Source organism: Xiphophorus hellerii, chromosome 5 (assembly GCF_003331165.1).
Source record: "Xiphophorus hellerii strain 12219 chromosome 5, Xiphophorus_hellerii-4.1, whole genome shotgun sequence".
NCBI classification, from domain to species: domain Eukaryota; kingdom Metazoa; phylum Chordata; class Actinopteri; order Cyprinodontiformes; family Poeciliidae; genus Xiphophorus; species Xiphophorus hellerii.
In genome coordinates, this window is record NC_045676.1 from 902,431 (window position 1) to 916,035 (window position 13,605).

Here is a 13,605-nt window from a genome sequence, read left to right on the forward strand (position 1 = left end):
GAGTCACGCTGTAGACCAGGGGTGTCAAACTCCAGTCCTGCAACTTCTAGATGAGCCTCTGCTGCACCACAGCTGAATAGAATCATTAGATCATTAAGGAGAACTGATCTACACAAGGAGGAGGCCATTAAGCCACTTCATGCCACTGTTTTGTACCTGTGGCACATCTGAAAACTGCAGGACAGCGACTGGAGGCCTGGAGTTTGACACCTGTGCTGTAGACTGATGGGTTCACATGTTCCTCTGGGTTTCAGCTCAGATGGTTTGCAACATCCTGTAATTATAGTTCTTCTAAATTAGAGACTCAAACCTGGATTAAAGATTAGAAGATTAGAGCAGTTCTAATGTTAGCTTCATAACGTTAGCTTCATAATGCTAGCTTCATAATGTTAGCTTCATAACGTTAGCTTCATAATGCTAGCTTCATAATGTTAGCTTCATAACGTTAGCTTCATAACGTTAGCTTCATAACGTTAGCTTCATAACGTTAGCTTCATAATGTTAGCTTCATAACGTTAGCTTCAGGAAATGTAAATTTTGAAGACTGAAACAAAATCCATTTTATTTCTGTTTAAAACCCAGAGAGGTTCAGTTTGTCCCGCTAACGTTAAAAAGAAAACTGAACCTGATTAAACATCACAGCGCATCGCACACACCTCCATATTGTCCCTACTGACTGACAATCTCTGTGTTAACAAGTTAATGATGCCACGAAGTGAAACAAGTCAAACTTTTTATTTTTCTCTGATCAAAATATTCTTTTGAATCAAAAACATTCAATAATACAGCCATCATCAAAGGATTTGTAAATTTAAAGATCAAACTTAATTATTCATTGTTAAACTGAATATAATATTTTATGATATTTTATGTGTTTTTACTTTTTCAGGTCAGGATATTTGTCTCCTCAGGAAAATGATCCAACATTTACAACAGTCATCTATAGAACCTGGAACCAGGAAATAACTTCATAACGTTCCTGTTTTTAAATGTTTTATTTTCTCCAGTTTTTCTTATTTTGGTGCAGAAGTTTATTACTAACTGAAGTTTATGGAAAACAAACTTTGAGCTGAACTGTAGAGAAAACAGAGGCAATAAAATCACATTTATTTCTATAGAACATTTAAGAACATTTAAGTTTATCTGCTGTTTTCCAAAGCAAAGGATTTAAAGCTTAAATAGTCAGAAAAACATAGAATCACATCAAACAGATCTGCAGATAATTCTGGGTTTACTCAGGTGGTTTCTGTTGATTTATTTCTATTTTCACTTTTTAAAACGAGACAATGTGTCTCAGTTTAATTTATATTTTTAGAAATAAAAGAAAAAACAATAAAATTTTTCTTGTATTTGAACTTTTATATTTTTATATTTAGGTGGAAAAGTTTATTCCAGACTAATAACAGTTTGGATCTGAACAGAAAGCCTTTGACCCTTAATATAGACCTGCAGTGACCCCTAGTGGACAGGAGGAGAAACATTATGACGTTCAGTGATGGCCAAACAGAATATTACAATAATTTAAACATTAAAAACAAATAATAAAGAATATGAGGAATAAATCAATAACAGAAGGAAGTAAAAAGCTGATCTGCTTTTCAAAGAAAGTTTGTCATTAAACAGACTTTAAGAAAAAAGTTCTATTTTTCTCTGATTTTGAGAAAATTATGAACAAAAATGTATTAAATTCTTCCAAACGATCAGATCAAATGTATCAGGCTTTTTCTCACCGCTGGTATATTTAGGTTTAGAGGAACTGGAGTTAATATTAATCTATCAGATTATATAATCTGCAGAAAAAATCCTGGCTGGATGAAGTTGTTTCATGAGTTATATAATAATATAATGTGATCAAACGTTTACATTTTGGAATGTGATTAATTTAATGTTTCTGTATTTTGTTTTTATGGAAGGAAAATGAAGTAATAAGAATTTTTTGTTTTTTACAGTTTTTTGTACTTTGTATAATTTTCTTCACATTGTACAACTCAAAATGTTTTACTGTGAGCTCAGCAGTTCCACCAGGTGTTTGCTAATTTCTGCTGGCTAGTCTGAAGGAGCGGGAGGTTGGAGGTCTCCTCAGTGAGTCCTCTCCGTTTTCAGCAGTTAGTTACAATTAAAATATTTGACAAACATATGAAGGAATGAAGGCAAATATTCCAGATCTGTTTTTGATGAATATAACATGATGAATAAGATTATAAAATAAAGTAAAGCTGAAACCAGTTGGTTTAAAATGATTCTGGCCCTTTAAATGAACGGATCCGGCTGGTGTTTTTACCTCTTTATGGAACCGTTTCAGTAAGTTCTGGAGTATCTGGGTCAGAACTCAGAGATGCTTGTTGTTGATGAGATGTGGGAACTGCAGCTGGGTTTCTGTCCTGTTCGTTTTGTCAGCGTCATTCAGCAGCTAAAGCTTTTCATCCCTGCTGAAGCTGCAGAGCCGCTAATGACACCTGGAGACTCAAACACCTGAGTCTGATCCTGCAGGCAGAGCTGGGATTTCAACTCCAACACAAACAACATAATTACCACATGAAGAAACTCCTGATGTAAAACATGGTGAAATAGTTCAGGATGTTTTTGTTCCTTGTTTTGGAAACTGAAACTCGTCTCTTATTTTCACATAGAACTAAATATTTCAGCCTTTACTTCTTGTGGTTCTGATGGTTCTGGATCTCAGAGGAGAAAAACATTCTAGAATGTTAGAATATTTAAATTATGTTAAAAATAAGATTTTAAACAGAATAAATTCCTGTATCTAGGAATATAGTCTAGTACAATGTGTTTTTCTATCTGGGAATGTAAATATTGTCTCCACCCCTTAATTAGTCCTGGTATGAACTAAAGCTTCAACAACCAGCTGGTTTAGATCAGAGACAGACTCTCCCTCCTGTTGTCTGAATGCATGTCATGCTGCATAAAGAAAAAAAAATTCAGAGCTCTGCAATTTCTGGATTCTGCCTGATTTCTCATCGCAAACCAACAAGTGCTTCTCAAGAAACAAATTAAATATTATTTAAAACAAAAAACAACATAAAGTCCATCTGACGGAGTTAACACAGAACAACTGAAGGTTTTGACAAAGTTAGTAAAAAGAAAAACTTGATACATGTGAAGTAATGCCATTTATGTAAAATGAATTAAACGAATTAACTACACATTTAAGTGAGATTTTTGCTGTACATATATTTACATATATACATTCTGTTCTGCATTTTGAATCCTTGCAAGGACTGCTCTAAGCTGCTTTTTATATTGACAGCATGTCATATTTTATTTTTATTTTATCTTGTCTACATTGCTACTCAGTGGTGGTTGTTGTGTGTCTTATCTCTATGCTGCTGTAACTGCAAAATAATTTCCCTGCTGGGATGAATAAAGTAATTCTTTCTATTCTATTCTATTCTATTCTATTCTATTCTATTCTATTCTATTTGTCAACATTATCAATGAAAGAGTCACAGTGTCAGTCAGGGGAGAAACTACATACTTTCTGAGGTGAATGTCAACATGTCATCGGCCCCCCCCGCCCAATGACATAAACTTGTACAACTCATCTTTAATTAAAGTATCAATAATAATAAATGTACATATATGTGAATAATTGCTGCCCACAGGGCAATTAAAAAAGAACAAAACAAAAACCCCACCAACATGCCTTCCATTGAAGAAGCTGAGCCTGGGGACTCTGGGTTGGGCTCTCCAATCTCTGGGGACGAGGTCGCCGAGGTGGTTGAGAAGCTCCTCGGTGGCAGGGTCCCGGGGGTGGATGAGATCCGCCCGGAGTTCCTTAAGGCTCTGGATGTTGTAGGGTTGTGTTGGCTGATGTGACTCTGCAATATTGCATGGACATCGGGGGCAGTTCCCCTGGATTGGCAGACTGGGGTGGTGGTCCCCCTGTTCAAAATGGGGGACCGGAGGGTGTGCTCCAATTATAGAGGGGTCACACTCTTAAGCCTCCCTGGCAAGGTCTATTCAGGGGTCCTGGAGAGGAGGATCCGTCGGATAGTCGAACCTCGGATCCAGGAAGAGCAGTGTGGTTCTGGTTCTGGTCGTGGAACACTGGACCAGCTCTACACCCTCGGCAGGGTCCTGGAGGGTGCATGGGGAGTTCGCCCAACCAGTCTACATGTGTTTTGTGGACTTGGAGAAGGCGTTCGACCGTGTCCCTCGGGGAGCCCTGTGGGGGGTTCTCCGGGAGTATGGGGTACCGGGCCCTTTGATACGGGCTGTCAGGTCCCTGTATGACCGGTGTCAGAGTCTGGTCCGCATTGCCGGCAGTAAGTCGGGCTCGTTTCCGGTGAGAGTTGGACTCTGCCAGGGCTGCCCTTTGTCACCGATTCTGTTCATTACTTTCATGGACAGAATTTCTAGGCGCAGCCAAGGTGTTGAGGGGATCCGATTTGGTGGCCTTAGGGTCTCATCTCTGCTTTTTGCAGACGATGTGGTCCTACTGGCCTCATCAGGCCGTGATCTGCAGCTCTCGCTGGAGCGGTTCGCAGCCGAGTGTGAAGCGGCCGGGATGGGGATCAGTGCCTCCAAATCCGAGGCCATCATGGTCTTGAGCCGGAAAAGGGTAGAGTGCCTTCTCCGGGTCAGGAGGGGTGTCCTGCCCCAGGTGGAGGAGTTCAAGTATCTCGGGATCTTGTTCACGAATGGGGGAAGAAGGGAGCGGGAGATCGACAGGCGGATTGGCGCATCGTCTGCTGTCAAGCGGGCGCTGTACCGGTCCGTCGTGGTGAAGAGAGAGCTGAGCCAAAAAGCGAAGCTCTCGATTTACCGGTCGATCTACGTTCCCACCCTCATCTATGGTCATGAGCTTTGGGTCATGACCGAAAGAACGAGATCGCGGATACAAGCGGCCGAAATGGGTTTTCTCCGCAGGGTGGCTGGGCTCTCCCTTAGAGATAGGGTGAGAAGCTCAGTCATCCGGGAGGGACTCAGAGTAGAGCCGCTGCTCCTTCACATCGAGAGGAGCCAGTTGAGGCTCGGGCATCTGGTCAGGATGCCTCCTGGACGCCTCCCTGGTGAGGTGTTCCGGGCACGTCCCACCGGGAGGAGGCCCCGGGGAAGACCCAGGACACGCTGGAGGGACTATGTCTCTCGGCTGGCCTGGGAACGCCTCGGGATTCCCCCGGAGGAGCTAGAAGAAGTGGCTGGGGAGAGGGAAGTCTGGGCCTCCCTTCTGAAGCTGCTACCCCCGCGACCCGACCTCGGATAAAGGGAAGAAAATGGATGGATGGATGGATGGAAACAAAAAACTGGGCAATATTTAATATTTTAATATGTTTGAGCCAAAGAGCCACTTCTGTTATTCTGTGTCTGCAGGTCTGAGGCTTTTTGTTAGCATGTTTTCTATCATTTTTATATTTTGATAGGAAACCTGATCCAAACTGGCAACCCACATTAATAAAATGGTGAAATAATATTGACCACAAAACACTGTATTTATAAAATATATCAACATTTTTCCTACACAATCCTAACAAATGTTTTTAATGATCTCTTCACAATATTTATTAATTTTACTATTAATCTATTTGTATGATTTGTTCTTAAATTGCCATCTATATTATTTTTTGGTCTCAGGAAATGACTGAGGGATGAAGAGGTTGATGTTCTGGTTCTTTAGGTTCATCCAAGTTTTGTAAATTGTCAGTTATGGTGTTGACACATCATGGTTGTGATGAACAACTTAGGAATTAAACAGAAGAAAAAACTAAAGAACAACATAAGCTAACTAGCCTAGCCTAGCCCTGTTAGCCTAGGAAGACGTCATGGGGTCCTCAGAGGTTCTGATATCCCCTAATAATGCCTGAATTTATTACATTCTTTTTTAATTGAGTTGGAAAATATATAAAAATGATTTTTAATTCAATTTATTACTTTATAATTATTTATTTGACTATTTATAATATATTATCTTATTAACTGATGGAAGTGAAACTAAAAGCAGCTGCAGACAGAAATCAGCAGGTTTCACTCAGACCAGGATCCAAACTTATTAATGTTAATTTAATGTTTCACTTTTAGTTTGATTCTCATTATAAGCAGAAGTTTCTTCATTTTGTCTCTATAGTCAGGCTGACTACCTGCAGCTTTGGGGTCACAGGGGTCACAGAGGTCAGCGGCTCTGACCTTCAGCGCTGCTGATGTTCCTCTGATCTGTTTGTTGTGGAAACTTCAGCCTGGATGGTTTTGTTCTGTAAATAAAGGTTGAGATGAGGGACTGAGGCTGGATTCACTGAGCTGAGATGAAACTTGTTCTCCTTCGTCTCCTTCTGTCCCAGATTCCCACAGATCAGCAGCTGCATCAGCAGGAAGGATCCTGGAGTCAAACAACGAACAGAAACGCCCTTCAGTCGAGTCTGTTGGTTCATCCTGCTGTTTTCTGTCCGTTTCAGTTGGTTGTGAAGAGTCTGGCATGAAGTGATTCATGCTAATTATAGCATAGCTGTAATTATAGCTGAGACATTCTGCTGACGATCGGATATGATCAGGTCAGAATTCACCTGATCAACATCCTGGACCTTGAGAGCCTGATGACACGTTCATCCTGAGGAACCAAACATCCCGACTGAGAAACACTTCCTGGTTCTGATCAGTTAATAATGATGTGATTGATTTTGATAAAATGAAGCTCAGAATGAGTTCAGGTCTCTCAGTTCTTCTCGCCTCATTGGTTCTGTTGGCAGAAACCCAGATGTTGATTCGATCTAAACATCCATCAAGCTGGAACAAGAAGCTCTTCCCAGAAACTCTTTCTCTGGAATGTGGGAATTTCCTGGAGGGATTTTTTTATCTGCTGCTGATTTTCTTCCATCTTTAGTGAGATCAACAGAACAGATTCTCCTCTGGATGCGTAATAAGATGAAGCTGTTATGATAAATAACAGAAATATATTCAGAAGGTTTGAATAAATAAAGTGAAACATCTCTTTGTTCACCAGACAGCAGGTCCGTCTGAACGTCCAGAACAGGAACCGTCAGATCGTCAAACTGGAACCAGTTATCAGCTTGATAACTGGTTCCAGTTCACCTGACAGACGTTGATCATCTCAGCCTCAGATGAGAGCTAAAGATTAGGGTGATGGTAAAGAGGCCTTCCAACCTCAAACACTCTGAGACCAAAAAGAAATCATCCACAAACCATCCTCAGAGGAAATCTGGAGTTCACATACAGCCAGAGATATCATGGATTAGATCAAGTTAGAATGGCCTAGTCAAAGTCCAGACCTTAATCAGAATCTGTGGAAAGGTTTGTAAACTGATCACAGAACAGGAGAAATGGACCCGGAGCTAAAGGAGCTTCTACTGTTGGGATCTGGGGAGGGCTGGCTGGGGTTCTTTCCCACTTTTTCCACCAGGGGGCTTCCTGGAGGTTCCTGGAGGGGCGTGGTTTCGCGGCTGCACACCTGACTCATATCTGACTCATTTGGAGGAGTATATCTGGATGGAGCTGCCGACACTCCAGTGCCAGAGTGTTAGCCAGTTATGGTATCTGTTGTTACTAGCCATCCTCTGACCAACCTGTTTCTTGAAGTAACTAATTTCGTGTAACCTCTTCCCAGGTTGCCCCTCCGTGACGCCTTGGCCGCCTGACCCGAGTTACTGGCTGGAGGGTTCTTCCACCCTGGATTCCTGTTCTTCCGCTACCAGCCCACCTCCCTTCCCTGAGCCCCGGCCTCGCGGACCCACTAGTCCCAGAGCTCCAGCCGAGCTTTCCCCTGTAAATCCTCAAGTAAGACCAAAGCCGGGTTAGGGACTGAGGGCTCCCACGCCCCTGTACTCACCCTATTCTGTTCTCACTAGATCCCAGAGATCCAGCCCTTGCCAGAGAGAATAAGAGAGAGACACCTCACCTTCACCTGTACATATCTGCACGTTGTTTTTCTAATAAATTTCCCTACCTGATCTGCCTCCGGAGTGTGTTCTGCACATGTGGGTTCAGAGAATTGATCGCACCATGACAGAACACTCTGGCCAACAACAAACCCCAGCAGACACGCTTCGGAGAGCCTTGCAAGAACAGAACTCTCTAATTCAAAATCACGATGCAGCTTTGCAGGAGCTAAATAGACGTCAGATCGAGGCCAACACCCGCCTGGAAGAAATAGCAGAGTTTCTACAGCCTTCCCGCCCGCAGAATTCCGACCCAAGCCCTGCGCCGGCACCCGGTCCCAGTGCCAGTGCCGAAGGAGTACTCCGTCCCTCGTTTTCCGAATGTCGGCCACCCAACCCGGAAAGATTCTCCGGTGACGTGAGTAAATGCAGAGGCTTCCTGTTCCAATGCATGATTCTATTTAATCACTCACCACACTGGTTTCCCCATGACGACGCCAAGATTTCATTTATCATTTCCCATTTATCTGGCAAGGCTTTGGGTTGGGCAGAATCTCGATTTTCTGCCTCTACAGTTTATGGCTGCACGTTTGACGAGTTTTTGAGGGAGTTCAAGCAAACATTTAACATCGATCCAGACGGAAGTTCAGATGCTCGGGAACTACTGGAAATGAGGCAGGGTCATCAATCCGTGGCCGACTTTGCCATTGAGTTCCGTATCAAAGCGGCTGCATCTGGATGGAACTCTCCAGCCCTTAGAAGCGCATTTTATAACGCCCTGAACGACAAGATCAAGGACTTACTCGCTACGTTGGATGAGCCTAGGGCTCTGGAGGATTTAATTAGTTTGGCCATCCGTTTAGATAACAGAACTCGCACCCGAGCTAGGAATAAAAGAGATCCACCTGCCTGTTGGTCCGTGGGGGGGGGCGAGCCCGGTCAATTGTCAGTCCCAGTTTCCCCAGCTATTGCCGAGCCCGAACCCATGCAGATTGGGAGTACTCGTCTCACTCCTGAAGAAAGACAGAGACGAATCAGAGCCAAACTCTGTCTTTACTGCGGTACAGCTGGTCACTTCATTTCCGCTTGTCCAGCAAAAGCCAGGGTCCGCCAGTAGACACGAGGAGGCTGGCGGACCATCAAGTTAAAGCAGATTCTCCTCGCTTACTGTTACCAGTCTCTCTTTTCGTTCGGGATCGGTCCATAGCTGTGTCAGCCTTGGTCGATTCTGGCTGTGAGCGGAATTTAATCGACTCAAGTTTCGTCCGCCAAATGGCTATCGACACCGTTCCATTAAAGAACCCGCTGAAAGTTTCGGCTCTGGACGGTAAAGCCCTACATTCGATAACTCACCAAACCGTTCCAGTGAATCTACTCACCTCTGGTAACCATCATGAAATAATTTCTTTCTTTGTTTTTCCTGCAGCCAGTTCAGCAATCATTCTGGGATTTGATTGGCTAGAACATCATAATCCCCACATCGACTGGTCTGAGCGGCACATTGTTTCCTGGTCCGTTAACTGTCACGCCTCTTGTCTCCGTTCAGCCGTCCCGCCAGGTCCGCCACCGGCAAATCTTCATGAAGCTGACCCCCCGGATCTCTCAGCAGTTCCGGTGGAGTACCATGAATTAGCCGCCGTCTTCAGTAAGGTAAAAGCACTTTCACTCCCACCACATCGACCGTACGATTGTGCTATAGACCTTTTACCTGGAGCCCCTCTACCTAATAGCCGCCTGTATAACATCTCTAAAACCGAGAGGGAGACGATGGAGAAGTATATCAAGGAATCCCTTGATGCGGGAATTATTCGCACCTCCTCCTCTCCGGTAGGCGCAGGTTTTTTCTTTGTTGCAAAGAAGGACGGAACCCTCAGACCGTGCATTGATTATCGTGGGTTAAACCAGATAACGGTAAAAAATAAGTATCCCTTGCCCCTGCTCTCATCTGCTTTCGAACCTGTACAGGGAGCCACCATCTTTTCCAAGTTAGATCTAAGAAATGCGTACCATCTCCTTCGCGTAAGGGATGGAGATGAGTGGAAGACGGCATTCAAGACCCTGCTAGGTCATTTCGAGTACCTCGTCATGCCTTTTGGATTATGTAATGCACCGGCCTGTTTTCAAGCTTTGATTAATGACGTCCTGAGGGATTATTTGAACATTTTCATTTTTGTCTACCTTGATGACATTTTGATTTATTCCAAGAGTCTGCCAGAGCATCAAAGACACGTCCGGCTTGTTCTCCAACGGCTGCTGGAGAACAGATTGTTTGTCAAGGCTGAGAAATGTGAATTTCACCAGCCCTCTGTTACTTTCCTTGGACATGTTCTAGAGGCTGGACAGGTGAGGCCTTCGAAAGATAAGATTAAAGCTGTTTTGGAATGGCCAATTCCTGAAACTAGGAAACAGCTTCAGAGGTTTCTCGGTTTTGCTAATTTTTATCGACGTTTCATAAGAGACTACAGTCAAACTGCTCTGCCATTGACCGCCCTAACCTCTGTGAAAACCACCTTTTCCTGGACTCCCGAAGCAGATGCTGCATTCCTACGGTTAAAATCTCTGTTTTCTACGGCACCCATTCTCATCCAAGCAGACCCGGCTAAGCAGTTCGTTCTGGAGGTAGATGCCTCGGACTCTGGTGTTGGAGCAGTCCTCTCACAGTTCTCAGACTCTGATCACAAGACTCACCCCTGTGCATTCTATTCCCGCAGACTGTCTCCGGCTGAGAGGAACTATGACGTGGGGGACCGAGAACTCCTCGCCATTAAGATGGCTCTGGAGGAATGGAGACATTGGTTGGAGGGCGCCCAACACCCTGTCCTAGTTTGGACAGATCATAAGAATCTCTCTTATCTGAAGACAGCCAAAAGACTCAACCCCCGACAGTCACGCTGGTCCTTGTTTTTCTCCCGGTTTAACCTTTCCATTTCATACCGCCCTGGTTCTAGGAATATCAAGCCAGATGCCTTGTCCCGGCTTTACTCCCCTGACGACTCTGATAGATCTCCGGTCTCCATTCTGCCCCCCAGTTGTTCCATAGCCTCAGTCACCTGGGAGATGGAGGATCTAATTAAACAAGCTCAGTTATCTGAACCAGATCCTGGAACCGGGCCTCCCAATAAGATTTTTGTTCCCACTGCGGTCAGATCCAGACTCATCAGTTGGATGCACTCCACTAAATTCTCTGCTCACCCTGGAGTAAGTAGAACTGTTTCACTCATTTCCCGTCGTTTCTGGTGGCCGTCCAGTTATAAGGACGTTAAGGAGTATGTTTTGGCTTGTGCAGTCTGTGCTCGAAATAAACCGTCCCATCAGCTTCCGTCTGGTCAGCTCCAACCTCTGCCCACACCTACGAGACCATGGTCCCACATTGCATTGGATTTTGTGACCGGGCTCCCCGTATCTGGTGGCATGACCGCAATCCTCACTGTTGTGGATCGGTTTTCTAAGGCCTGTCATCTGATTCCCTTAAAGAAGCTTCCCTCAGCTCTTCAGACTGCTCAGCTCCTAGTCAAACACGTGTTTCGGCTCCATGGCATCCCACAGGAAATACTGTCTGACCGTGGGCCCCAATTCTCAGCACAGGTATGGAGACATTTCTGTACGGCTCTAGGTGCTAAAGTATGTTTGTCCTCTGGTTACCATCCACAGACCAACGGCCAGACGGAACGTATGAACCAGGAGCTAGAGGCTATGCTCAGATGCCTCACCCGTACTAATTCCTCTGACTGGAGCCAGTACCTGACCTGGGTGGAGTATGCACACAACTCCCTCGTCTCCTCTGCCACCGGTTTGTCTCCATTCGAAATCACTCTAGGCTACCAACCCCCACTGTTTCCCTCGGACGAGACGGATATTGCAGTTGCCTCGGTGAGGCATCACATCCGTCGCTGCAGGGCTGTCTGGCGGAACACAGTTTCCGCTCTCCATCGCACGCTGGAGCAGAACCGGAGGATTGCTGACCGCAAGAGGCGACCGGCACCTGTGTATGCTGCCGGCCAACAGGTTTGGCTGTCTACCAAAGACATCCATTTAAAATCCATGTCTAAGAAGCTCTCCCCCCGTTTCATTGGTCCTTACAGGATTGAGTCAGTCATCAGTCCATCTGCTGTTCGCCTGCAGCTACCCCCTTCTCTCAGGGTTCACCCCACCTTCCATGTGTCCCAAATCAAGCCCGTCTTCACTAGCCCTTTGTGCCCCCCTCCGGAACCCCCTCCACCCGCCCGCGAATTTGAGGGGGGCCTCGTTTATTCAGTCCGCCGCATTGTCGACTCCCGTAGACGGGGGAGGGGCTGGCAATATTTGGTGGATTGGGAAGGGTACGGCCCTGAGGCTCGCCAATGGATCCCCGGCTCGTTTATTGTGGACCCTTCTCTCATCTCTGCCTATTGGTCGTCTCTCCCGTCTGGTTCTGCTGGACCGCCTGGTGGCGGTCGTTGAGGGGGGGGAACTGTTGGGATCTGGGGAGGGCTGGCTGGGGTTCTTTCCCACTTTTTCCACCAGGGGGCTTCCTGGAGGTTCCTGGAGGGGCGTGGTTTCGCGGCTGCACACCTGACTCATATCTGACTCATTTGGAGGAGTATATCTGGATGGAGCTGCCGACACTCCGGTGCCAGAGTGTTAGCCAGTTATGGTATCTGTTGTTACTAGCCATCCTCTGACCAACCTGTTTCTTGAAGTAACTAATTTCGTGTAACCTCTTCCCAGGTTGCCCCTCCGTGACGCCTTGGCCGCCTGACCCGAGTTACTGGCTGGAGGGTTCTTCCACCCTGGATTCCTGTTCTTCCGCTACCAGCCCACCTCCCTTCCCTGAGCCCCGGCCTCGCGGACCCACTAGTCCCAGAGCTCCAGCCGAGCTTTCCCCTGTAAATCCTCAAGTAAGACCAAAGCCGGGTTAGGGACTGAGGGCTCCCACGCCCCTGTACTCACCCTATTCTGTTCTCACTAGATCCCAGAGATCCAGCCCTTGCCAGAGAGAATAAGAGAGAGACACCTCACCTTCACCTGTACATATCTGCACGTTGTTTTTCTAATAAATTTCCCTACCTGATCTGCCTCCGGAGTGTGTTCTGCACATGTGGGTTCAGAGAATTGATCGCACCATGACATCTACAAACTCTGGAGGCTGAATCCAAATGCACTCCACACTTTTCAGATTTGTTTTCATATTTGAAATTATATTTTAAAAAACTAAAATATAATCAGAAATCTGCATTTTTTGTTCATGTGGGATGAGAAAACAAGAGAATGTAAAAGTCCAGTCTCAGAATAAAGACTGAAGAGTCGACACTAAACGAATGTTATTTATTTATCACTACATAAAGATGTTAAAATATAAATATTATAAGATGTTAAAATATAAATAAACCTTCTAGATTCTTCTGTCGGTAGTTAGTCTCTTTGGTGAACATCTGAGAACTTTATAAGAAGATTAATAAACACAAATAAAATATGAACTTTCTGTGAGCAAAGATTTAGCAAACTACAAAGTTTATTAAACTTCATTTTTGTCTGCAGAGAAACAAAGATTTATGGTTTCCAGCTGGATGATGTTAGCTTAGAGCTGCTGAAGCTACAGGAATAGCATTCAGAGGGATTTCTGCTGGTTTCAGGTTTTATTACTGTAATACTCTTATGAAGCTAAAGTTATGAAGCTAAAGCTATGAAGCTAACGTTTTGAAGCTAACGTTATGAAGCTAATGTTTTGAAGCTAATGTTATGAAGCTAATGTTTTGAAGCTAACGTTATGAAGCTAAAGCTA

At 44.8% G+C, this 13,605-nt stretch overlaps 1 protein-coding gene and 1 long non-coding RNA gene across 3 annotated transcripts in view; both read left to right on the plus strand.

Moving 5' to 3' along the window:
• LOC116720484 (CD48 antigen-like) overlaps positions 1–1,948 on the plus strand; it is a 29,317-nt gene extending 27,369 nt beyond the window's left edge. For both annotated transcript variants that reach the window (XM_032563771.1, XM_032563774.1), the window contains exon 5: positions 890–1,948. In XM_032563771.1, the coding sequence (XP_032419662.1) occupies positions 890–974 (85 nt within the window). In that variant the 3' untranslated portion in view covers positions 975–1,948. The remainder of the gene's footprint in view (positions 1–889) is intronic.
• A 5,515-nt stretch (positions 1,949–7,463) lies between these two features.
• Positions 7,464–7,916, plus strand: LOC116720008 (uncharacterized). Its single transcript, XR_004339297.1, has 2 exons — positions 7,464–7,743; positions 7,815–7,916. It is a non-coding gene; the product is annotated as an uncharacterized LOC116720008 (long non-coding RNA).
• The last annotated feature ends 5,689 nt before the right edge of the window (positions 7,917–13,605 follow it).